Raw genomic sequence first — 22,053 nt, forward strand, 5'->3', positions numbered from 1 at the left:
ACACTGGACATGAACAAGTGGCAATTCTTTTTATGAACCCCGATGATGTGCTGTGTCTGTGAACAAAACCAACACGAGCCTGGAAGCCTGTAGAAGCAAAACAAACGACTAGTAACACCATATCCTGACAAAGATACTCCAACAAATTCAGCCCCCATTCTAAATGACCAAGAACCAAACCGGGTTTCCTGGAAAATCCGATAAAACTCCGCCACAACAAAAGACCCGCCATGAGCAAATGTTCAAAGCAAATAACGCCCTTTTCCAGCTTGACAAACCAACACCACATCATCACTTTTCATCGTCTGTAACACTGGTATCATCCTCGAAAGAATCATGTCTCTCTTCCTCGTCCCCAAGATCCCATTCTTCAACCGCAGACCCATCATCACCATCACCATCCGACTGGTCCATCTCCTCCAACATGTCATACTCTCCGTCCGAGTCTGACTCATCATCCTCATCGTTGCTTCTCTTAGGTGACATTCCACTAACCTCCGGGACCTCCGCCTCCGGCGACCTGAAGAACGGATGTTCAGCGCTCAGCTTGCGACGCTGACACACATAGCCCATAGGCGTATGCGTAATATCCTGCCCCCGTCTCCGCTGCGTGAGCCAATCGAGGACGAAACCGAGGGGATTCTTTGCAAATGCCACTTGATTGTTGTCATCCACTGGCAAAGATGCTTGTCTGCAATTGTCCTCGGCGCCTTCACCTTCTGCTTCGTTGGTCTTGCCGGCTTGGAGATACTTGTTTACGGCGTCGTACTCGGCAAAGTCAAAGTAAAGACGGCCAGCGAGGATTCCGATCTCGATTGTAAGCCAGTCTGGGATGACGGTGCCCTTAGGCAGCGAAGGGAAGGCGTAGTAGGTAAGCCGGCCTAGCGAGGTCATGTTTCGCGTGACTGGCGAGGCGTAAGGGATGAGATGGACCGGGCTACGGGTTTTAGCGACACGCAACATGGGGATTGCAATCTCGGCTTCCTCGGGAATGAGTACCAAGGCTGTCTGAGTGCGGGGAGCGTAGAGGATCCATTCTACGGGTCTCTGTAGTATCATATTGGTTAGCTGTTTGACATACTCCTTAACGAGATTAGTGGGAACCTTACAAAAAAGTTATCGCTCGGGTCTTTGCTGACTGAAATAGTGCGCCGGAATTCTGCTGACACGTAGAGTTTCGAGCCTGTTGAGCGGACCTCGTGCTTTCTTCCCAGTGTCGTCCTCCCTAGGGCAGTGAAGGCATGCTCGTAGCCATCCGTGCCCCGGAGCACACCCTTCTCTATGAATCGCACGATGTTTGGATGCATCCCGGGAAATTCCAAGGCATCGTAGTGCGTGGGCTTGCGCACCTGACGGATCTCCTCAACCTGGAACTCGACTTCGCGCTCCTGTTCTACTTCGTCAAGAGCACAGGCAAAGGCCTCGGACACGGTATGGGTGAGGTCTTTCTTTTTCTTGGTGAGCGTGCCATAGAAGGATCGCAGCTCGGGATTTGTGATGGCCAGAGAAGCGCCGTCCAAACCTAAACTTTGCGCTTTGCTTCCATAAATCTCCTTCAATGTCGAGCTCTCCTTCTGTAGAATCACGCTCATGTGGGCCTCCCGGTGTTTGGTTGAACCAACAAAGTTGGGATGTTCCCACGCAGAATTCATCCGCCTGCAGAAATCAGTCCCCTGTGCCACGTACAAGGGGCGAAGGCTTTCATTAGCACGGCATGTCATTTCAAGAAGCCACCGTACGCAATGTCCGGAATCGACGTAATCCAACCAACGGAGCTGACACACTTTCCGAATGTCATGATCGACCTCGGGTGGCGCACAGAAGACTACTGACTGCGTTGTGCCGAGTTGTCGAAGTCTCATAGCGGCTTGGACAGTGTGATCCTTCGTTTGATTCAATGCCAGGGTCAGGGCTCCATAAGCATTTTGCGGCAGTTTGAGATCTGTCCCGCGGGTGTGCGCTTCGTCGAGATACACCAAGCACTCTGCCAGGTTTTCCGCATACGGGGTGGCCAGCAACGGAACCGGCTTTTTGGATCCGCGAGAGAGCACCATGGCCTTGTTCTCTTCATTGAAAAAGATCGCCGCTGGGCTAAAAGTGTCAAGCTTCAACCATTCCTTTGCCACTTCATGATTCTTCATCTCCAGCACAAACGCACCGGCATCAATGAGGATGCGTATTTTTGTCTGTGACAAGCGTTTAAGGAGCCCATACTCCGTTAGTCTTCTCCCGCTATGATCAGCCAACCTCTCGTACCGCCGGTTTCTTTTCTCAAGGAGATAAGAGAGGACTTCAGCGTTAGTCTGCGACAAACTGGGAAGGTCATCTTGCTTGATGGTAAGTGGAAGCAAGTATTTGTTGTCGTTCGTACCGCTGAAGCCAGTTGTTCGAGCTGATTGAGCTTGTTTGTCGGTCGTCCTGGGAAAAAGAGGAATATCCCAGCCAGATGTCTGAAGCTTGACTTCAAACTGCTTGCAGTGTTTCGGGAACACAAATGTGTTTAGGTAATAGTTCAAGACTGCCCTGTTGAGCCGGAGTAGCTTCCACAGCTGGTCTACCTGGAGATGGTCTTCAGCATTGATCAGGTTCCACTGTCGAAGATCTTGAGGAAGATTGGCGCAACCCTGAGTCCAGATGTCGTACTCAGACTGCGGATCATCGGACTTCAAAACGCTGCCAAGACACTCGGTGAATTGCTTCAAAGTCAAACCACAGTAGTAGAAGGCGAGGCAAGTGAAGATAATGGCGACGTCAGGATGACCGAACTCCGCGTTGGCGGATGGGACACCTTTTGCCTAGTACCAGCGGTGCACGTTAGTTAAACGCCCTGAAAAAGGGTCCTGGATACAATGAACATACCTCGAAGGGAACGGCAATTGGTATGCGATCAGGGTGCAGTCCGTATTGTACGTTCCACCTCTTTTTCAGACACAGCAGAAGAATACCACTGTGAATCAAACCTCGCAGCAGCAAGATTTTGTCAGCAGCAGAGTTCCTATCAACAAACGCTCGCTTCGCCTTGTTGATTTGGAAGTCCTCCACAACAGGATCACTCAAAGCGTGTTTCAGTCTTGCCCTAACGCTCGGCTGAACAGAGTCAGCAAGATGGAAAGTGGGTGATTTTCCAGCACAAACATCATCAATGATGCGTTGCTTCAGATCCTGCTCGACTTCCGCGTCCAGTATGTAAACTCGTGGAAACGCCGAGCCCTGATTTTCCACTTCAATGCGGCGGCCGAACCTTTGGCGAAGGTCGGGGACATGGGCCTCGACAAGGCCGAGGAGAGCCTGTGCAACATGCCATCTGCCGGGGAAAAAGATGTTAGCATACGAAAGTGCCCTCGACTTGAATAAAATAATCTAACCTGTGTGGATGGCCATCCACAGCCTTTTCGGTACCACTGGGGTAAATGAGCTGAGTTTTGACGGCCAATGTAACATCTGATTCATCCAGGATGTCTCTCGAGGTTTCCGTAAGCCAGTGCTGAAATTCGACCATTTGCCGCGCTTGTTTCGACTTGGAGTCGACCATACTTTGAAGGCCACTGAGCGAGAATGACATGATGGATTCCGGCAATGCCAGAATTACTCCCCCAAAATTGAGTATCTCGTGGTGTAACTCTTCAAACACGTTTAGCATCTCCGGCCCGGCTTTGGTTCGCCGAGAAAATGGAATATGCCGAATCTCGCGGCCAACCAAACCACCCATCCTCGATTGCATGATCTGTGCTGTTTGCAAGAGGAGAGCCTTGGGCACGATAAGTCTGCACAGCTGCTGCTTATCTGCCAATATCGCTGCGGCCATTGGCGTAATAACTGAAGTTTTTCCCTGTACAGTGTATTGATGTAATTAGTTAATGATCATTGAAATTGAGAACTTCGACTTACCTTTCCCATATTCAACTGCAGAACTGAGTTCGCTTTGGAGTTAGGGGAGACAATCGCCTGAGCAACCTCGAATTGTTCATCGCGAATGAGGATGTTGTTCTCCAACTCAAGCAGCAGAAAATCTGGATACTCCTCCGCATCCCAATTTGTATGCCCTGGATTGGCTAGTTCATCAAGAACTCGTTGGTTGTTGCCCTGAAGGTGAGCATGCCTCATCCGTCGCAGTTTCTGCAATCTCGTGAGCGCAAGCCCGAGGGAGACTAGGGCACTCTTCATTCCATCTCCAAATGTATTTTCCGCCACAGATCGAAGTTGCTCCATCATTGTAATTTTACTCGCACTCGGCCAGAGCCCACCTGCAATCAACCATGGGGAGCCGCTGTCGTCCCTGTACCACGACTGTTGTATTGCTTCCATATGCATTTCAATCGACCGCTCGCATGACGAAATCTGGCTTTCCATCAAAGCGAGGGTGGGACGAATATCCAGTTTGACCCGGCGAGGAGAATTTTGTAGCGCCTTTAAGCTTCTCCGTAAGTCACTAGCATACTCTTGACGAATAGAGCCTGACTCCTTGGCGAGGCTGTCGAGAATGGATTCAAGCTCTTGATATTCAGGGCGGACTGAACCTTGCCTGCGATCTGCCTTTGATCCCAATGCATTCAAATGCATGGACTGACTCTCGTCGAGTGCGGCTGAGAGAAGCAAGTCTTGTGGGCCTGATTTGGGGAGTAGGTCGTTGGCAATGGAAGGGATAACTGCTTTTCGCCTGGGCAACTGATAAGGTCGAGTGTATGCCGGAATCAACATTGTTGGAAGCTCATAGGGACTGGAGTGTTGTGATAGAACATCATCAACTGAGTCTACCCATAGAGAAAGTTGGTAGTTGTCCCAGAGCTGCTGCCACCGTGGCTGAAGAGTCTGTAGAACCTCATAACAGTCAATGACAGGAGATCCGATGCCTTCAAATGACAAGGCTTCCGTAGGCCATTGACAGTGAATCAGTTCAGCAATGCGTTTTTCTTCTGAAGCGCATAACTGTTTGTGATATTCTTGTTCCTTCTGAAACTTGGATCTTGACTTGGCAGACTGGAGGTTCATAGGTACGGGAAGCTCCGGGGAGTGTTGTCGGATGATCCCTTGAATCATCTCCAAGGTGGGTGGCCCATGACGCCGGAAATCCGTGAAAAAAGGGCCCTTTGGCTGTTCGAGAGCCTTGAGCTCTTTGATCCGGGAGAATGCCGCCAACGACACAGCCAAGTCCATGTCAGCATTGTCTCCGAAGACCAGTGGTGCCAATCTGAACGGCAACGCGTATTTGTCGCTTGGCGGAATGTTGCAACAAAATGAAACCATGCTTCCAAACTGATTGCTCGGTATTCTCTCAATGGCGTCAATCAGGGAGAAGAAGTCATGTTCAGGAGTTACCTTAAAGCCTCCAATAACTTTCCAGTCTTCCAATATCTCTAACAAGCGCTTCGTCCTGTTAAACTTGAACCCATTCTCTGTAACCTGGCGTACAATGCGGAAAATGTTGCTACATCTTTGTGATGTCATATCCCAGTCTCTGGAACGATACAGCTCGTCTCCTTGACCGGTCAAACTGGAAGGGGAATAAGAGCTTGTCTCATACAAAGATTGCCGAAGCAAACCACGCTCCCGAAGATGAGAGATATAAACACTGGAACACGACGGTGGTGTTGATGTGTTGTTGTGGAAGGAGGACAGACGATTTGATTTGGCGATAATAGCCTGGACAATTGCATCATATCCGTCATGCTGAGCATATGACAAGTGTCTTTCCCAAATGGCTGTCTGCAGTCTCCTCTGATTTGGCGGGTAGTATTCCCGACGCGGGCATAGGTACTGATGAATGAACTGCAGCATGGCTAGGCCGTCGTTGTCTAAGGGCTGCCACGGTTGACAAAGCCCGGATTGCAATATATGCTGGGCCTCTTCTCTTCCGGTACGTCCAGTAAGTGGATCAGGGAACGGAGAAGAAGTAAGAGCATGGAAGAGCGCCTTCGCATAAAGATTCCGCGGCTCGGGTAGACACCAAAGCCGTCCCAGCACGCTATCAATAGAGAACAATCCGTACTGACTAACTGGCGCTGCTTGCACCACTGTCCGTGATCCGTGGCGGGTCCATGTTGTTCTGCCCATGGCAGTGATGATGCTTCTCTGGGATGGATCTTGGAGATCACGAAGACATATCTTGCTCATAAACCCATAAAGGGTGCCAGCGTCTTGATTGGGGTCAATCTCGGAGCGCAATTCCCTACTTTCTAGAAGTCCTCGGTGATTGACGTGAAAGGTCAGACCCAGTCTTTCAAGTTTGACAATGATGCTCCCTTTTCTTGGCTGGTACACAAGTAAATGTTCAGGATGCTCAAAGTGCCTGAAGTTTTCCTCAATCTTCTTGAACAGCCTCGATTGTGGGTCAATCAGTCTGTGTTCCCTGCGTTTCGCGATTCTCGTGTTGAGGTCTATCACCCAGTCGTGATCGTGCAGTCTCCAAGGGTTGCCATGTCTTATCTCTAGCCGTGGATTTGATCTGTCCGAAATCGCCATCCAATGGAAGCAGTCGTTGATAAGACTAGTGGGAATATCATGCCCTTTGACTTGTCGAAACTTGTGTCGAGGGATGAGTTCCAGGACAGTCCCTTCTCTGGTTTTGGCACGAATGATGACTTGCCCATCCCGGATGCCAAAATGAACTTGATGTTTATGATGGGCCTCAACTAACAGCGAGTGGCTCATGCCCGGCATTGCTGAAGGAAGTGTGATTAGATGCTGATTGCCGAAGAGTTCCCTCACGATTTCGGCATCCCGAATCTCGGCGGGCAGAGTCCCGGGAGGTTTTCCGTCAATAAGGAGATAACCCTCGATGAAGTTGAACTGTACAGTATACTTCTCGTCAAAATTTCCGTGGTTAGTTTTGATCTGCTGTTCGATCCAGCGGGAGTTGGGGGATGGCATGAACTTTAAGTCAGAGAATGTCCGAGGGGCACTCGTTGGATTGGGCCAAATCGGATCCAAGATCGTTTCGATGACTTGGGGATAGGCCTTGATTGCCCGAGAAACCGTGGACTGCAGTTTAGATGCAGCTTTCAAATCCCTAATGAGGACTAGCTTAAAAGTTTGGGGAAGTTTGCCAATATCCACTAACATGTTTTCTTGGAGGCCAATAGCGGCCTCAAGAAACGTTACAAGATCGTGCAATGACATGGGCGACTTTGGCGAGTGGGCAGAAAAAGTCCGGCGGCAGATAATGGCCGCCCATCTTCCATATTCACTTGCTCTGGCTGCTATATCCTCCTGGGCGGCGTCACGAACTTCGACTCTCAAATCTTTGAGCCACTGAAATGTTACACGACGAGCGTTCATCAAGAGCTTGTCAGCTGAGCGCTTTGTGGAACTCGAGCCCAACTCATGAAGTCGCAGAGTGATTGAAATAATCACATCCATACAGAAGACATCTCGCCAACTGATCGTTGTCAGCCTGCGCTCAACCTGTTCGGCCAGTCGAGTACAGAAAGCGTCATCCTTGAAAACTAGATGGGCGTCTCGAAAGGCGCTAGCGCTTCTCTCCATTGTCCCGGCTTGAGTAATGAGCTCGGAAAACAGGCGGCTAGTCTCCTCAGAGCTGAAGTTGAGGTTCGGAGTGTTCAGTTCCAATAGCATTGTTAACCAACGCCTGGAGGTTCCAGAGAGTAGATGTTGATGTGCTGTGAACTCGGCTGGAGACATGGTAGTAGGGCATTTGGTTTGATTGGCAACAATCTCGTATGACGACGGCTCTCGCACAAGACGTGTCATCTGCCCTCCATCTCTTGCCCCTTCAATAGCCCCGAAACCATTCGGAAGAGACACTCCACAAAGTCGGGCAAGCTGAAACGGATGATCATGGTCTTTTACCCAACAATTCAACTCCTTGTCAAAGTACTCGAAGCGAAGAGCAAGAGGTAGAACAATATCTTGCAGCTGAGGTGAGTTTCTCACTTCAGGTTTCTTGTAATGAGTAGAGAGAAACGACTTGATTTCTGAGGCCAAGGTTAACGTGCTCGACTGGGCGCTCTCAGATGCGAAGTCCTTTAGCTGGCAATAGCTCAAAAGGGTGTCTGCAGGTTTCGTGTGTGAAGAAACCCCCTGAAGGGCTAATGTCTGATGAATCTTCCAAGTCGCGTTCCGATAGGCAGTGAAGAAGTCCGGCGCACAAAGCTCAAAGACAACTGTTGCTGCTTCATCTTCGTCTTCGGGGAGGTAATCTTCATGAACCTCGACGACCATTCGTCGCATCTGCCTTTTGCACAAGCAAGGCAAGCATTTGCTCACATCTCTCTCTGTTTCGGATATTTGGATACAAAGACAAGGGCCAGCTCCATGCATCTTCTCATTGAGGTCCTCATATTTATTCACCGCAGAGGCCCATGCCTGGATTTTGTCGTGTCGGGTACGGTCGCATTTTTTGCCGATAATGTTCCACACTACACTGAGTCTGACTCCATCGTCGCATTCCCGGGTGTATCGAACTCCAAACGAAGATGGGCTCGGTGGAGCGAAGATCGTTTTGGATTCAGCGGCGGTGGCTGCCCGTTCCTTCAAGTACTCCTGTATCTTATGCAGACGGGACATGTCGGACAACGAAGGAAGATGGAGCAAGTCAAGTGACTCGGGAGTAAAGAATGGATGATAGTTCGACAAAAGAGGACAGAACGAAGTTGCGTACTGGTCCAGCGACACCCACAAATCCAGTAGATTGAGAATGTGGTGGCTCATTTGCGCTGGATCGTTATCATAAGCATCGTCGACTCCCGCGATCAGTCTGATGATCATTTCAGAGATGCGCAAACATCCGAGGCGATAACCATCCGTGGAGTTAGGAGGACGTAGCATCTCTTGTTCGATGCCTTGCTCGATTTCATCTTCAAGCTCAGCCAATTTGAGATACCTGTCGGCGAACTTGGTAGCCTGTCCAAGCATACCAGACTTCATCGCGCGCAAGTCGAGACATGGTATCTCTCTGAGGGGATACGGATTCAAGTAGAGAAGTGATTGCAAATAATTTCCACTGTTTTCAAGCTTGAGTTTGAAGTTGGCGATTTCTGACTTGGCAGGGAGACGGGAAATCTTTCTCTGGACAGAAGCTTTATGCAGCTCCCAGACCCTGGTGGCTTCTTGAGTGGCGACTTGAATGGTAGTCTTGAACCAGGGGCTCAAGCAGGCGAAGAGCTGATCGTATACTGGGCGAACAGCCTCAGATGCTTGCAGCTTGTCCGACTCCAGCTTGGCGAGGCGTCGGCACAGCTTGGCTCTGAGGGTCATCTGGACAACGTGAAAAAAATGGAATTAGCAAGTCTTGTAGGTAGTGGGTGAGACAAGAAAGGTCTTTTACTTACCACCATTTCAGCCGCGAGCTCCTTTGAGGCCTGTTCAAGGAATTGAGCGAGAACGACGCAGATGAACATCTTGTAAGTCGCTCGACCTGTTTCGTTTCCCAGCTCAAGACATAGCATCTGTCGAACGGCAACGCGCAATATCAGCCACATAGGGGCCCTTCTCCATGGCTTCTTTGCGTTGTCGAAGTTGACATCGTCACGCACTCTCTTCCGAAACCTAGGAGTGCTGACGGGCCCACCAATAGCAATCAACAGGGACATGAGCAGCTGAGAAATCAGCGCACAGTCGGCGGTGTCACGCGTCTCGATGACTGCAGTCTGCTTCTTCACAGCTCGCGCATTGAGGGCGTTTAGAGTCTCAATGCTGGCTTTCTCCAGGAATAAGGCGAGACTCGCTCTAAACGAGTCGTTCTGAAATTCGCAGGCCGGGATCTGAGCCGCGCGACCAGGGAAATCCCACAGAAGCGCATTCTTGGCTCCCAGTACAGCCTCCAAAGATGGGGAGGCCTCGAAGGCTTCGAATATCACTGAACCGCTAAAGGGGACTGTTAGTAACGAGATGCAGAATAACCAAAGCAGGACACAATGATGCTCCTCTCATGATCGGGGGGCACTCACTTTGGGCTGGGTCGGATAAGGAGGCCGGCATTTTGGCTCGCCACATGCAAGATGAGCGTCTTGTCTCCAATGTCCCGGAACGCCTCCTCAAGTGATGCTTTACTGAGCATGCCGTCATGGTTGAGACTCCTACACTTCTCAAGGGAAGGAAGCAGAGAGTCCCATGGTCCGGCGGAAGACTGTTGTCGCAGAAAGTTACACGCCTTGATAGCACAATCGATAAGGCTCCGGTTGAGCGGTTCTAAGGGATCGGGTTGAGATGTGGGTACCTTGGCCGCGAGGACCAGGTGATAATAGAGTTCCTGGTTCGAAGCCATGGCCACATGTGTGGGTTGGTAAGGCTAGTTCGTTTGTGTTAGCTTTCAGTCTCATTGACAACGGGTTCAAAATGCCGAGGAACAATCGTGGAACCGAATAACGCTGGCAGATTCAACAAATCATGGAAAAGATGGTGAGATGTGGCGTAGGGACTTACCAAGGATGTGCTTGTACGGTATCACCTAACCATGACTCGAGAGTCAAGTCACAAGTGTCCTCTTGAACTGGGCCCAAATCGGTTCTGAGTAGTCTGGGAACCTAAAAACCAGGCAAGGAGTGAGATGGGGGCAAGGAAAGCCGTGTGATACCAGTGGTGAAGAAAATGCGATGATGGTGGGGACTTCGGTGAAGTGATAGAGAGTTGAAAATGGGTGTTTCTGTCGAACAAGTTACGAGAAGAAGGTGGAAGAGGGCAGTTCAAACTCGCCCGCTCTTGTGGGCAGTGGGAAGCCGAGACGGTTGGTTTGAGTGTTGACTGTCCTGGTCTCCTGAGAGTAAAAAAAAAGAAGTAAGGTTGACTTCTTGAAGGGTGAAGGAAACGGACTTGGCAAACGTTTGCCTATTTTCTGGACGCGCGCCTCGGTGGTCAGTGCTGAGGCGTCGAGCAAAGTAACCGAGCAAGTGGTCGTAACTTGCGACGACTCGTAAGAACAAACCAAAAATGTACAGGACGGCGTTGTTCGGATTGGTTGGGAAAGGTCGCGACAAGACGATAATGTTCCTCGTGGTGATGGGATGCTGTGATCGCAGAGAATGCCTCGCAGTTCCAGATAAAAGGTGTTGTTCCCAGACGAGCCGATGCGCAAAAGAGCAAACCAGACGTGTCTTGTACTCGGAGTGTCTTGTTTATTTGAGCGACCACTTGCCAAGCTAGGGCGAGTGAAGAGCTGGACTCGAATCCTCGAAGAAGGTGGCAGTTGTACCTTTGTACCTTGGGTCATCCAGTCACCGAGGTACCGAATCTTGGAGGTTTCGACAAACGCAGGCCCGGCGCCGCGAGAGGTTGACTCTTGTGGGGGGTCTGCAACGGTCCATAACGATGAAGGCTGCGAATGCGAAAGCAGCTGGAAAAGGTTAGCAGCTGTGAGATACGGGAGAGGTGCAGACGTTACGGCAGGCATGTATCCGGCATTGGTGGGCATCAAGCAGTACCGGTACCTAGGTATGGCTCTACAAGATCCAAGGTTTCGTCCGTCCTAGCTCATCCCGCCAGACATGGAATAATAGGTGTCCAAGACATCGGGACAAATGGCAGCCTAGACCGAAGGCAGCACCAGAGAAGTGGGGGGCCGGGGGACACAATATGGAGGGAGAAGATGGGATGAAAGACGGAGACTCGCGGCATGTTGGGCTGCGCTCCAAGCTTGATCGTTGCAGGTTCAGTGCCTCTCCGTCGCAGGTCGTTTGAGTATCCGATTTGCACTTGACGGCATCTGATGATTCTGATCAGCCTTGCGAAAAACAAAAGGGCCTGGGCTTTCTGCTGGGCTCATTTTGCGGCATCCTCTGGGCAGCAATGCACGACGGGAATGAAATGGGTGGAAGTTTGAGGTTGAGTTGGAAAGGGAACGAGAGGTGTGATTTGTGCATTGTGGAAAAAGGTACACAGATACAAAGTCCTCGAGGGCCCCTGCCTGGCCAGTGGCCACAGCGCCCCCGCGCCTGCAAACGCGGCAGTGCGTTAATGGGGGGAAAGCGCAACCCTCGCCGCGAGATCAGTGGACCCCGGGCGGTAGTCGGAGCGGGAGGCCTACTGCCGTGCATGATACCCTGGATACCGCCTAAAATTTCCATTTCCAGTGGTGAGAGAGCTGCAAGAGGCCTGACCCCCAGAGGAAACAACGGCTTCCTTTTGGCCCTGCCTGCCCTGGAGGAAGAAGGGGGTCAAATAACAGGGCGTTCAACAGCTTGTTCAAAGGCACGTTAAGCCTCTAACGGGAACTTGGAAAATATGCGCCTGTACATGTACTGTCAATTCTAACCCCACATTGCACCCAACGACCGTTGAGAGAAAAGTTCCGTTGTAGTTCCGTTGTAGAGGTTTTTGGCCGGGGAAAAAAAAAAAATTTTCTCCCTCTGACTCCAAGGTCCGAACTCCAAGGTCCGAGGTCTTCTCCAAGGTCCGAGGTCTTCTCCAAAGTTTAAAGTCACGAAGGTCACGATGCATCATTTTGGAGAATAGGGAAAGAAATGACATAGTCACGATTCGAACTCGAAGTCTACGAAATATCTACGGCTACTACTACCACTACGGCATATAAACATTCACGCTCGCGTGCGTGTGTGTATGCGCGAGTGGTGGAAAAGTAGGGCTTATATGGTAGCTTTGAAGGTTGAGGAGGAAGGAGCGAGGGCGAAATTGGAAAGAGAGAGGGTGAAAGTAGAAAGAATAACGGCTTCAAAAGCTGGTAGAACGGAGCCCAACAGCACAATAAATTGAAAGCGATAGTAAACCGAACTTGGATTTTCCGTTTAAATAGACTTTCTAACCAAAGGTGCTGTACAAGATGGTTGCAAATAAAAGCTGCTGTTAATGCCTTAACACCTGTTATCGGCCCCGTTATTTGACCCCCCTTTCCCTCCAAGGTGTCCCTCACTTGTCAAACTTTAAGTCTCTTTCTGCCTCGTTCCCTTTAACGCCACAACAACATCATCAGCCACCTTTGAGTTGGTCCAAATCAGTTGGAAGCCAGACAGTTTTCCAACCAGCTTTCAGTCACAACTTGTTGCAGTAAAATCACTGGAAATTCGACCATGGATAGTAAGGGGAATGTAACATTGTCGTCGCCGCCTCTCCCAAATTCTTCTTTGGTCTAAATTCCCACGCAACTGTTTCTTAACTCATACCCTCAAACCCTGTGACATCACAGATTCCTCCCAGACCCTTCGTTGTCACCGACGCTCAAAATGTCCCTTCTGACTTTTCCGACCTTTGAGCCCATCCTTCCTTAAGTACTCTTTCGGTCTTTCCTACCTAGTCTAAATCCCAATCCCTTCCCTTCCTTCTTTTTATCTACCACTTCCGATCCTTCCCCCCCCCCATCACCCCATCACTCACTCTCTCAAGGCTCCTGTGCTGAATGCAACGGCCCATCCTCCATGAGCTTACTACTTCTTCGCCATGGAATCGGCATTCTCGGCCATGGTATTCCACCGGGTGGTCTCCGATGCGGCGTAGCTCTTGACCTTGCTGTCGGTCGAGCTCGAAGCCGTGGAGCTGAACGATTTGCTGACGTCACGGATCTCGGAGGCGTTGGACTTCCAGGCGGAGGAGCTACTGCCGCTTGAGCCGGAACCGGAACCGGAGCCGGAGCCGGAGCCGGAGGTGCTAGTGTTGTTAACAACGCTGTGCCTGGAGACGTATCCGGACATCTTGTTTGTCTGACGGGTGGTTGGGGTGAGTTCGAAAGGTGGACTTGGGCTGGACTGGTAAATACTGGTTAGTCATTCTATACATGTTGACGCTACAGGGAAGCTAGAGGTTGGGGGGGGGTCGCTCGGGAAGCTTGTTACTACTGACTTATGCCTTGTGAGGGTGGGAGAGGTAGGACTGGCGATAATGGGCTTTGTGGTTGGTTTCTCGTGTTGGGTTCACTTGTGGTGTCAATGTTCGATGGTGCTGATGGATGGAAAAAGGCTGGAGAAGGGTGGAAGACAGGAGTCTAATATACCGCCCCTGGTGGAAGCAATGTTGATGCTATTCCGCGCCGACCTTGCTCACCTTGACCTTTCAAGCCTCGATGGTTCAACCGCAATATGGAGCACGACAAACGGACCTTGGGGTTCCAACCAACAAATTGATCACGACCGCCTCTTCATGGTACGTACGATTGGAGTGTCAAACATAGGACATGCTTATGGGAAGTTGAGGATGGATGAGTATCCCACTTAGATAAGGTATGACTGCCTACGTTGGCTGCCCATGAAACAACCAAAGCAGTCCACAGATCAAGATCAAATCTTATCTTGAGCGGTATACTCTCGGAGAGGACAAATCAACAAACGCCAAGTGGATGGCCCCCCCTCAAGCACCCCTCCCCCCATCATACTTTGCCGCATACTCGCTCACTATGTCCTTGTAGTCCTCGAGTCCATACGGCTCCGTCATCTCCGCCAACCAACTCCTCTTCCGGTGAACCTTCAATCCCAGATCACCAAGCATCAAGTCGATATACGGCAACGCATCAAACACAAAGTCGGGGAACTGCTGTCCATGGCCCGCCGGATACCGCCACTTTCCAAATCGCGCTTGGAGGACTCCTTCGTATCTCATCTCCTCCACCGTCTTTTCCTTCGCGCCCACTTTGCCTTCCTTGAGCTTCGACTTCCCGTCAAGCATGGCTTTCCTGGATGGCATCACACTTAGTGGCAGCTTATCGTCCAGAAACGCGCAGATCCAGAGTGCCTGGGGATACATGGAGAGCCCAGAGGAAAAGCTTGAGAAGTAACCGATGAAGGCGATATCACGCGTTACCAGGAACCGAGGCGACGGCGGTACCATGAACCGATAAAGAGTCCAGGGCGTTAGGCGGGCCTGGGGGTTGGTCTCATAGCTTGTCGACAGACCCTCTGTCTCCGTCATGGGCTTGTACCTCTTGTTGATGACCGGTTGGCTCCTGAGTCGCGGAAACCTCGAAAGAATCTCCTCATCTGCTCGCGCCACCATCTCGTCCGTAAAAAGAGACTCAGCGTCACCGTCCGGGGAATGAGGCAGCCCTAGCTCCTTCTCGATGCCCTCTGGAAGAAACTTCACAGGCGGTACGTGCTTCCACCCCGTGACACAACACAGGGCCTCGGTCGCCAGCTTGGATCCGTTGGACAGATGCACCATTTTTGGTGACAACCTCGTGATGTCGGCAATGTGGATACTGACGGTGCCGTTGCGAATGGGATCGAAGAAGTCTGTTGGGAAGTTGAGGATGGAAAAGCTGGAGGCAACGAACATCGCTGGCGCCCATGGCTCGAGCTTCTTGATCTCCGGGTGTGAACTGTACTTGTTGATCGTCTTGACGTCGTTGCCCAAAGCCCACCAGAAAGCGTTGGTGATTGCCCGTCCGATGGCTGTTCCGTGCCAGAATCGCCGGATTAGCGAGTATCCGTCGGCTGCTCCCCAAATGCAAGGCGAAAACCACGTCAAGATCCGAGTGTCTGGTTCATGACATCTGTGGTTAGCGTATCACGAGTGTTTGACATCCTGATCCTGAGTTTTACTTACGAACCAACGCCTCCAACCATAACTTAAAAGGCGTTACAAACGACGGTGTCATCCACGCCGGTCCATGTCCGCTTTCTGCGCCCCCGTCAGCATCAGTCAACTAACAGCCCTTTCCCTCCAGATTTCTCACATCGAACTTCTTACCTCGAATTACCCAATTAACCTTAATCCCCTTCGACGCATACGCATACACCGCATCCCAAGCCGACTTAGTCCCCCCAAGCACCGTAACAACCTTCGCGCTCTCCAGCGTCCCGCCGTATTTCTTTAACTCCTTGCTGTGGAACAGCGGAGCCCCAAAGTCTTCCTGGCCCTTAAACTCCGGCAAAAACGACTCAGACGTCAACCCGGTCGCCAGCACCATCTTCCTTGCAAACACCATCTTCTTCTCTCCGCCAGGACTCTCGACGGTCAACACCCACCCTCCCTCTGCCCCACCCTGATGCTCAGCCTCTAGCACCGTATGCCGAAGACGGATCTTATCCTTGATCCCAAACGCCTCGGCGTAGCTCGTCAGGTACTTGTGCATCACCGGCCCCGTCATGTACTCCCCCGGCTGGACGCCGAAGACTTCGGGTGTCATGGGGTAGTCGAGGTATTCGTACGTGCCCTTGAGGTTGTTGGTGCGCAGGCCGTCATAGAGTCGTTCTTTGGCCCAGACGCCGCCTATGGTTTCGGCTTTGTCGAAGATGGCGAGAGAAAGGGTGGGGTGGAATTGGTGGTAGGTTTTGGCCATGGCGAGGCCGAAGAGGCCTGTTTGGAAGGGCTGTCAGTCTCTTTGTTCGTGTTACACCATGATGCCCAGTAAGACTTATACCTGAGCCGATGATGACTAGGTTGATGGTCTCCATGTTGATGATCGCGTATCCAGACGGGGGGTACAGTAGTGAGGTCGTCTTGTCAACTGTCACGGCCTTTCTGTCCTTGTTCTCTAGGTAGGAACGGCTACAACCGAAGAACAGATTTCCTTTGCCCGGAATTGGGATCAAGGAGCGACCACAGCATCTTATCATAGCAGGATCCCCTCAACCCTCGAAAGCTACCCTGACGATCACTGCCTTGGCGTGGCCGCTGGATGGCTCAGATGGACGGTCGTTGATCACGTGTACGTAAACCATCAGTGCTTTTGCCTATATATTGCCCCTGTTGCGTCGCCCTGTGTGGTTACATCGCATGCTGACATGCAGCAAACTGAATGATCATGAACGGCTTCTCATTTCTGGTCTTGGTATCCGGTGAACTAGCTGAGCTTGTCGAGTTGGACGCGTATAAACCTCTTGAACGATATCATCGGCCGTTGGTTATCAGGAAGTTGGAAATTTCAGCTTGCGAATGCTTGCGACTTTGCAAGTACGGTTCCTGCATTGGTGTTGCAGGCACCCGGAGCACCCCGGTCGCCTTGACATAATGCGCATACGGGCGAGCGGTTTTAAAATAAGTTGAACACCTGACGGTCTACCATATTATACCTTTGGGATACTCTTGCACGCATTTATGTGTCTTCATTACGCCTCTGGACGGAAATTCCAGACATTTCCAGCATTAAATAATCCCCGAAAGACTCTGGCCAACGTGCTTCTATCTTATTACGAGGCCTATCACAGTTTTGCAGCGGCCTTTCTTGACCCAAGCGAGCGGTATTGGACTGTCCATGTTTGGCTCATTCTTACTACCACCCGACGGGTTGCCTACTGGCCCCCAGGCCCGGTGGACACTCGGCAATAACACCCGCATGTCAACGATGAAGGAAGAAAAAAATCATCGTGGATGATAGGAAACTGAGCATCTTAGACACTCTGGCGAAACTTCACTGCAATAACGACTCTTGATTTAATAAAACGATAACAAATGAAGTAAAGCATCGATATATGCACTTGAGAGATATCAATTGTATAAGCGGGGTAGTCATGGTGTTGTTGCCATTATTGTCGAAGGTCCCTAGTAGGTATCCTTTCCTGCACGACAACTTTGAGGGGTGACTGATCATTCTGCTCTAACCCATGAATCCATCCATATTCCATCACGCTCCTGACAAATCATGTGAGAACCTTGGCCCACAGTACAAAAAGCATATGTCGACCATCCGTCATGCCGTCTCACTCCTCCATGGGGCTATCATCCTCCTCCTCCTCCTCGAAACCACCCTCAAAGCCCTGTCCGTATTCCTCATCCTCCTCATACTCCTCCTCAGACTCCTCCTCCGACTCTGTATCCATCTCCTCCTCATCAGGCTCCTCGATGCGGAGCTGGATCGGGACGCTGGCGACATCCCAGAACACAGCAGCCTCCAGAAATCTGTCGGCTGCAGCCGCCAGAAGAGAGCAGCGGGAAGGGTTGTGTGCGGGCAGGTGCTCTGCAGCGAAGGTGCGGAACCGCTGGCGGGCCTCGATGATGGCCAGAAAGAGGGCTTGGAAAATGTGAGGGCTGAGGAGCTCCCCAAGCTCGGTGCCCACGCGAGCCTGGTCGAGGAATGAGTCGTCCTCGGAAGTCCCAGATGTTGAAATCGTCGTTGCCGACGCCGGTCATGCCGACGCCGGCCATAAAGTCCATGGGGTTCATCATGGCCGGGTTTTCGCGCACGAGGCGCGTGCACGTGTCGACAATGTCGACAAGCAGACGCTCGACCTCCCGCTTGGCGGGGCGCGAAGTCATCCTCCTGTTGGGACGCCCAACACGCACCTGCAGAGCCGCGCTAACAGCCTCGTCACGGCGCTCCGGCTGTAGAATGTTGCGGCCGCTGTTGGAGGCCCAGCGCAGTCCCTTTCCGGGGAGGATGCGGCGGAGGAAGGGCGGCACGGCGGGGGCAGACATCTTGACTCGGAGTGTCTGTATTCAAGAATGGGTCAGCGGCCATCCGTCATGCTCATGAACTCTACAGCAGTTCATGTGAGAAATCGCTTAGCCCTTGCGACTCAGCTAGCAGCTAGCTTTGGACTCACATTCTTGTGGGGAGCAAGTGGATTAAAACTTGGTCAAACGCGTGACAACGTGAACAGAAACTGAGAGTGCGTTGAGGTCAGCAATCCATATACCTTATCATAAGCGCCTGCGAAGATAGGATATCTCTACTTACACGAAGTTTGTGCGTTGTGTTGTTGGTTAGATGAACTCGTCGTGATCCTCGAGGTTGTGGAAGAAGAGAAGAAAGTCGTGGTCGAAGGTTGAAGAAGAAATCAGCGGGCACGAGTGGCGAAATAAAGGGCAGGAGCGAGAATTGGTGCCTGAAATTTCTTCCTCATGGTGCGTTCGCTAATTTTCTATTCTACTAATAGCCCAATAGGAAAGCTCATATTGTTCTCGAGATGAGATGAAAAGCACGCTTTTGCCCTTTGGTTGTTGGCAAACAACAAACGAGGAAGGTGCGGCAACCGAGGAGGGAAGAATCCACTAATGTGACCGGTCTTCAGGGGCAGGCTGAATAGCAGATGTCGTCATTCCTTTCAGATAACGCTTATACCACTTGTGCCACTGTCTACTGTCGCAGCAGTCTGGACCCAGTGTTCCGAAACGTGCATATTGGATAAAAGTCGATGGTCGTCAATGGAGTCATCAAAGAATGAATACGAGATCCATGGAGTATAGCGGAAGCCGGGCTTGATCTCGTAGTTCATGGCAAGCTCCGTCCTGACAAGAGTGCGATACCCTTTGTGAGGAAGCTTCAAGGAACGAAGGATGTGCTTGAACATCCCTTTCAACTTGGTCAGAAGTAGACTGACATTTTGAATCATGTCTGCCGAGCTGAAGCCATCTTCCACTTGCTCTCTAATCAACCTGATCGCGAGGGTGATCTAGAAGAAGAAACCCTCCGCCTTCTCTAGAATGGGCTCAACGAGCTGCTCTCGAGTAAATGGATGTGAACACGTGAACGACCATGTTGTTGCCACTTATCACGAGAATGACAGACCACAAGGTCAAGTTCCCTCGTTCAGAAGACGTCAAGTACATCTGGTGGAATGCGGAAAGACGAGGATAAAAAAAGGTACCTGGTTATGTAGGAACGGAAGAGGAGAAACGGAAACCAGGGAAGCCTAGACATACTGGACGCGGGTGCCGATGAATAGAAGCACAATGAATAGGCGGAAAGGCACGGCTGGCCAACAACATCGAATGTGCAAATAATACATCCGCGCTCAGGGACATCTCGAATGCAGGGGCATCTATCTGGGTAGGATCATGGCGCCCATCATCTCGTTCCCTCTTCGTGCTACATCCTCGCATAGGTGGCCATGCATTATGATCTGGTGTGTCTCAAAAGGAAATCAGCCCATCTTCCGAGCACCAGGTAGAAAGTTGTCACAGCAAATAAGAAGAAGCCCATAGCGGGAGTGCCCCCTTGAGCTGGCAGAGAGACTTGCCGGAACTTGCCGACCTGCCGGGACATTCTTGCTGGGACGTACTTGCCGGGACATGCGGCCCCCCTCCAGCACAGCTCAGTGGCTGCTAACCAGTACCAAGCCTGCAGACAGGCCCTATATAGGAAAGGTCAAGTGCTAAGTTCTCCAACAAGGGCGATACCCCAAAGAAAACTTTGGGACTATGGCTGAGCGGTCATTGAGGCTCGCCTAAGGCGCACTCACCTTGAGGCAGTGGGTTCGATTCCCACATGTAGCCCCAGTTCTTCTACAGTCAGTAGTTGTAGATTTTATCCTGCGTTACGCACGAAGTCCATGCTGCTACACTCCAACAGCCAAGTATCGTCCTTGAATTCTCTTTTTTGGTCTTTTTTCCCCTCTTTCGATGATGCTAGCAGCATGGCAACGAAATTCGACCCTTGTGATTGTTGCCGTGCGATGCGTGTGCAATAAAAGCCGTGTCGGAAAAACCACTATGAAGATCAACGAGCTAAACGCAGGCAGAGCCTCGGATGTTATCACGTAGATGTAGGAGATGTTTTAGCTAACCCTATTCCAGATACGCACATTGCAAGTACATAACCAATGTCGCGCCTTGTGACACTACTGGCGATGAGAGGCTTCAACCTAACAAATAACATTTTCACTAGTGAGAACATTGAAGGGGAAACAAATCAACATGGGTGTCCAGAGAAAGCTGGATCGAATCTTAACAAGGGCAAGGGAATATATAGGGCCAGCAAGGAAAGAATTGTCGATCCCAAAACAGTTTGACTGTGTCCCTTTGACCGGCGGGACTCTAGTAGGTCGCAGCCCAATCCCATGGACCAACCCGACACCTACATATGCCCTAGGGCATCGATGGGCGTTGGCAACGGTCGGGTACACGTTGTACGGTTTGAACAAGAATTCTATTCAAGCTGAAAGGAACGAAACGACATTCAGGACGCTCTCAGTCGGTTGGAAGCACTTGTGCATCACGTCGTTAGGCATGTTCTCCCCCCACAGTAATGCGTGTCAGTCCGTTGAAAACTCATTTGATAGGGACTAGCACCCCCAGCTGATCGCCCCTATCCATCTTATGGCAACGCCGTTGTGACGGTTGAAGTATCTGCTAAGGCTGGTCACCTTAGGCATGCGCCGTCGCAACTATATAAGACCACTTGAGCAACCGAATTGCTAGCTTCGGTTACTTGTATCCTTTTGCAGGAACACGGACCGGATAGTGAAGTGGTCAAATTCGTCGCCGTGACAGCCGTGAGATCCAAGGAAAAGGCATGTAGCCGATATTAGAAGGAATATCGGAAGCTAGGTAAAGGAAAACGGGGGATATGAGGAGTGTGTTGTACTCGACAAGAGGTGTTTCGGAGTCGGCATGTAATCGATTTATGTTTCCCACCACTCGATGCTATTGAAAATGGATTGCATTTGAGGGATGGACCCCATGACAGGCCTCGGCTTGACGGGCGTCCACAATGACGACCCCAATCTTTTGGAGGAAGAAGTCTCCTTCCTCCGACGGGCCAGAGAGGCCACCGCGTTGGGAAGACATTTCACTCCCCATGTCTTCCAAGCCTTCTTTTTGGAAATCATCGAGGCGCGCAAGCGCTTTCTCGACTTCGCAGCCGAGAACTTGGGACCGCAGGACCCTGCCCACCACTCGCCGTTGGCCCAAGCTTGCGATCGTTTTTTGGCCGTGGAATGCCCCTGGGTTTGGGACGTGGCGAGCGTCCCGGTGCAGCTCCAGTCTGAGGGCCTCGATTACGAAGAGACGGTCGAGATGTACGGCTTAGAGCCTGAGATGGAGGGGGGGGACGATGAGGAAGACGAGCAGTAAGCGCTCGGTGTGAGGTTTTTGGCGGATGGACGCATGTGTCCTGGAAAAAGGGTGTTGGCAACAGTCGCGCCGGGTACACGTTGCACGGTTTGAGGGAGACCTTTATACAAGCTTGAAAGGAATGAAACGATATTCATCATGCCATTCAGTCGGCTGGAAACACCTGTAGAATACTCTATGGGGTATATCCTTCTCACAGTAATGCCTGTTAGTCCGCTGAAAACACATTTTGACAGGGGTCCATTGCGCCTATCTTTCCTCATCTAATGCCGTGAGATGTGTAAAGATGGTATTCGATCAATATCTGAAGGGAGATTAGCAGCTGGTTAAGTAGCAAAGAGACATGCGAGGGGTGCTCGTAGTCGACATGTGTTCGATTAGGTTTCCGACGACTCGATGTTGTTGTTGAAAGTGGATTGCATTTGA

At 51.1% G+C, this 22,053-nt stretch overlaps 6 protein-coding genes across 6 annotated transcripts; 2 read left to right on the forward strand and 4 right to left on the reverse strand.

Moving 5' to 3' along the window:
- Nucleotides 1-176: 176 nt before the first annotated feature.
- Nucleotides 177-10,484, reverse strand: B0H65DRAFT_302439 (uncharacterized protein). Its single transcript, XM_062823157.1, has 8 exons — nt 10,381-10,484; nt 9,906-10,246; nt 9,288-9,822; nt 3,889-9,213; nt 3,366-3,829; nt 2,860-3,304; nt 1,110-2,795; nt 177-1,047 (listed from the first exon to the last, which is right to left on the reverse strand). Exons 2-8 carry the CDS (start codon nt 10,220-10,222, stop codon nt 292-294), a joined length of 9,528 nt encoding a protein of 3,175 aa, XP_062678877.1. The 5' UTR covers nt 10,223-10,246; nt 10,381-10,484; the 3' UTR covers nt 177-291.
- On the reverse strand, nt 10,385-11,517 carry B0H65DRAFT_302456 (uncharacterized protein). The gene has a single exon (XM_062823158.1). The coding sequence runs from the start codon at nt 11,363-11,365 to the stop codon at nt 10,613-10,615; it is 753 nt and encodes a 250-aa protein (XP_062678878.1). The 5' UTR covers nt 11,366-11,517; the 3' UTR covers nt 10,385-10,612.
- Nucleotides 11,518-13,331: 1,814 nt separating this feature from the next.
- On the reverse strand, nt 13,332-16,289 carry B0H65DRAFT_511710 (uncharacterized protein; the record flags this gene model as incomplete). Its single annotated transcript, XM_062828512.1, has 5 exons — nt 13,332-13,551; nt 14,273-15,371; nt 15,439-15,513; nt 15,583-16,191; nt 16,256-16,289. 5 exons carry the CDS (start codon nt 16,287-16,289, stop codon nt 13,332-13,334), a joined length of 2,037 nt encoding a protein of 678 aa, XP_062678879.1.
- Nucleotides 16,290-16,622: 333 nt separating this feature from the next.
- On the forward strand, nt 16,623-17,151 carry B0H65DRAFT_476720 (uncharacterized protein). The gene has a single exon (XM_062827385.1). The coding sequence runs from the start codon at nt 16,634-16,636 to the stop codon at nt 16,844-16,846; it is 213 nt and encodes a 70-aa protein (XP_062678880.1). The 5' UTR covers nt 16,623-16,633; the 3' UTR covers nt 16,847-17,151.
- Nucleotides 17,152-17,399: 248 nt separating this feature from the next.
- On the reverse strand, nt 17,400-18,469 carry B0H65DRAFT_476722 (uncharacterized protein). Its single transcript, XM_062827386.1, has one exon. The coding sequence runs from the start codon at nt 18,247-18,249 to the stop codon at nt 17,665-17,667; it is 585 nt and encodes a 194-aa protein (XP_062678881.1). The 5' UTR covers nt 18,250-18,469; the 3' UTR covers nt 17,400-17,664.
- Nucleotides 18,470-21,228: 2,759 nt separating this feature from the next.
- On the forward strand, nt 21,229-21,609 carry B0H65DRAFT_397635 (uncharacterized protein; the record flags this gene model as incomplete). Its single annotated transcript, XM_062823773.1, has 1 exon — nt 21,229-21,609. A coding segment is annotated over one exon (381 nt), but the record flags the coding sequence as incomplete, so codon positions are not given.
- Nucleotides 21,610-22,053: the final 444 nt, after the last annotated feature.

This window comes from Neurospora tetraspora (assembly GCF_033439725.1).
Source record: "Neurospora tetraspora strain CBS 560.94 chromosome Unknown B0H65scaffold_7, whole genome shotgun sequence".
NCBI lineage: Eukaryota > Fungi > Ascomycota > Sordariomycetes > Sordariales > Sordariaceae > Neurospora > Neurospora tetraspora.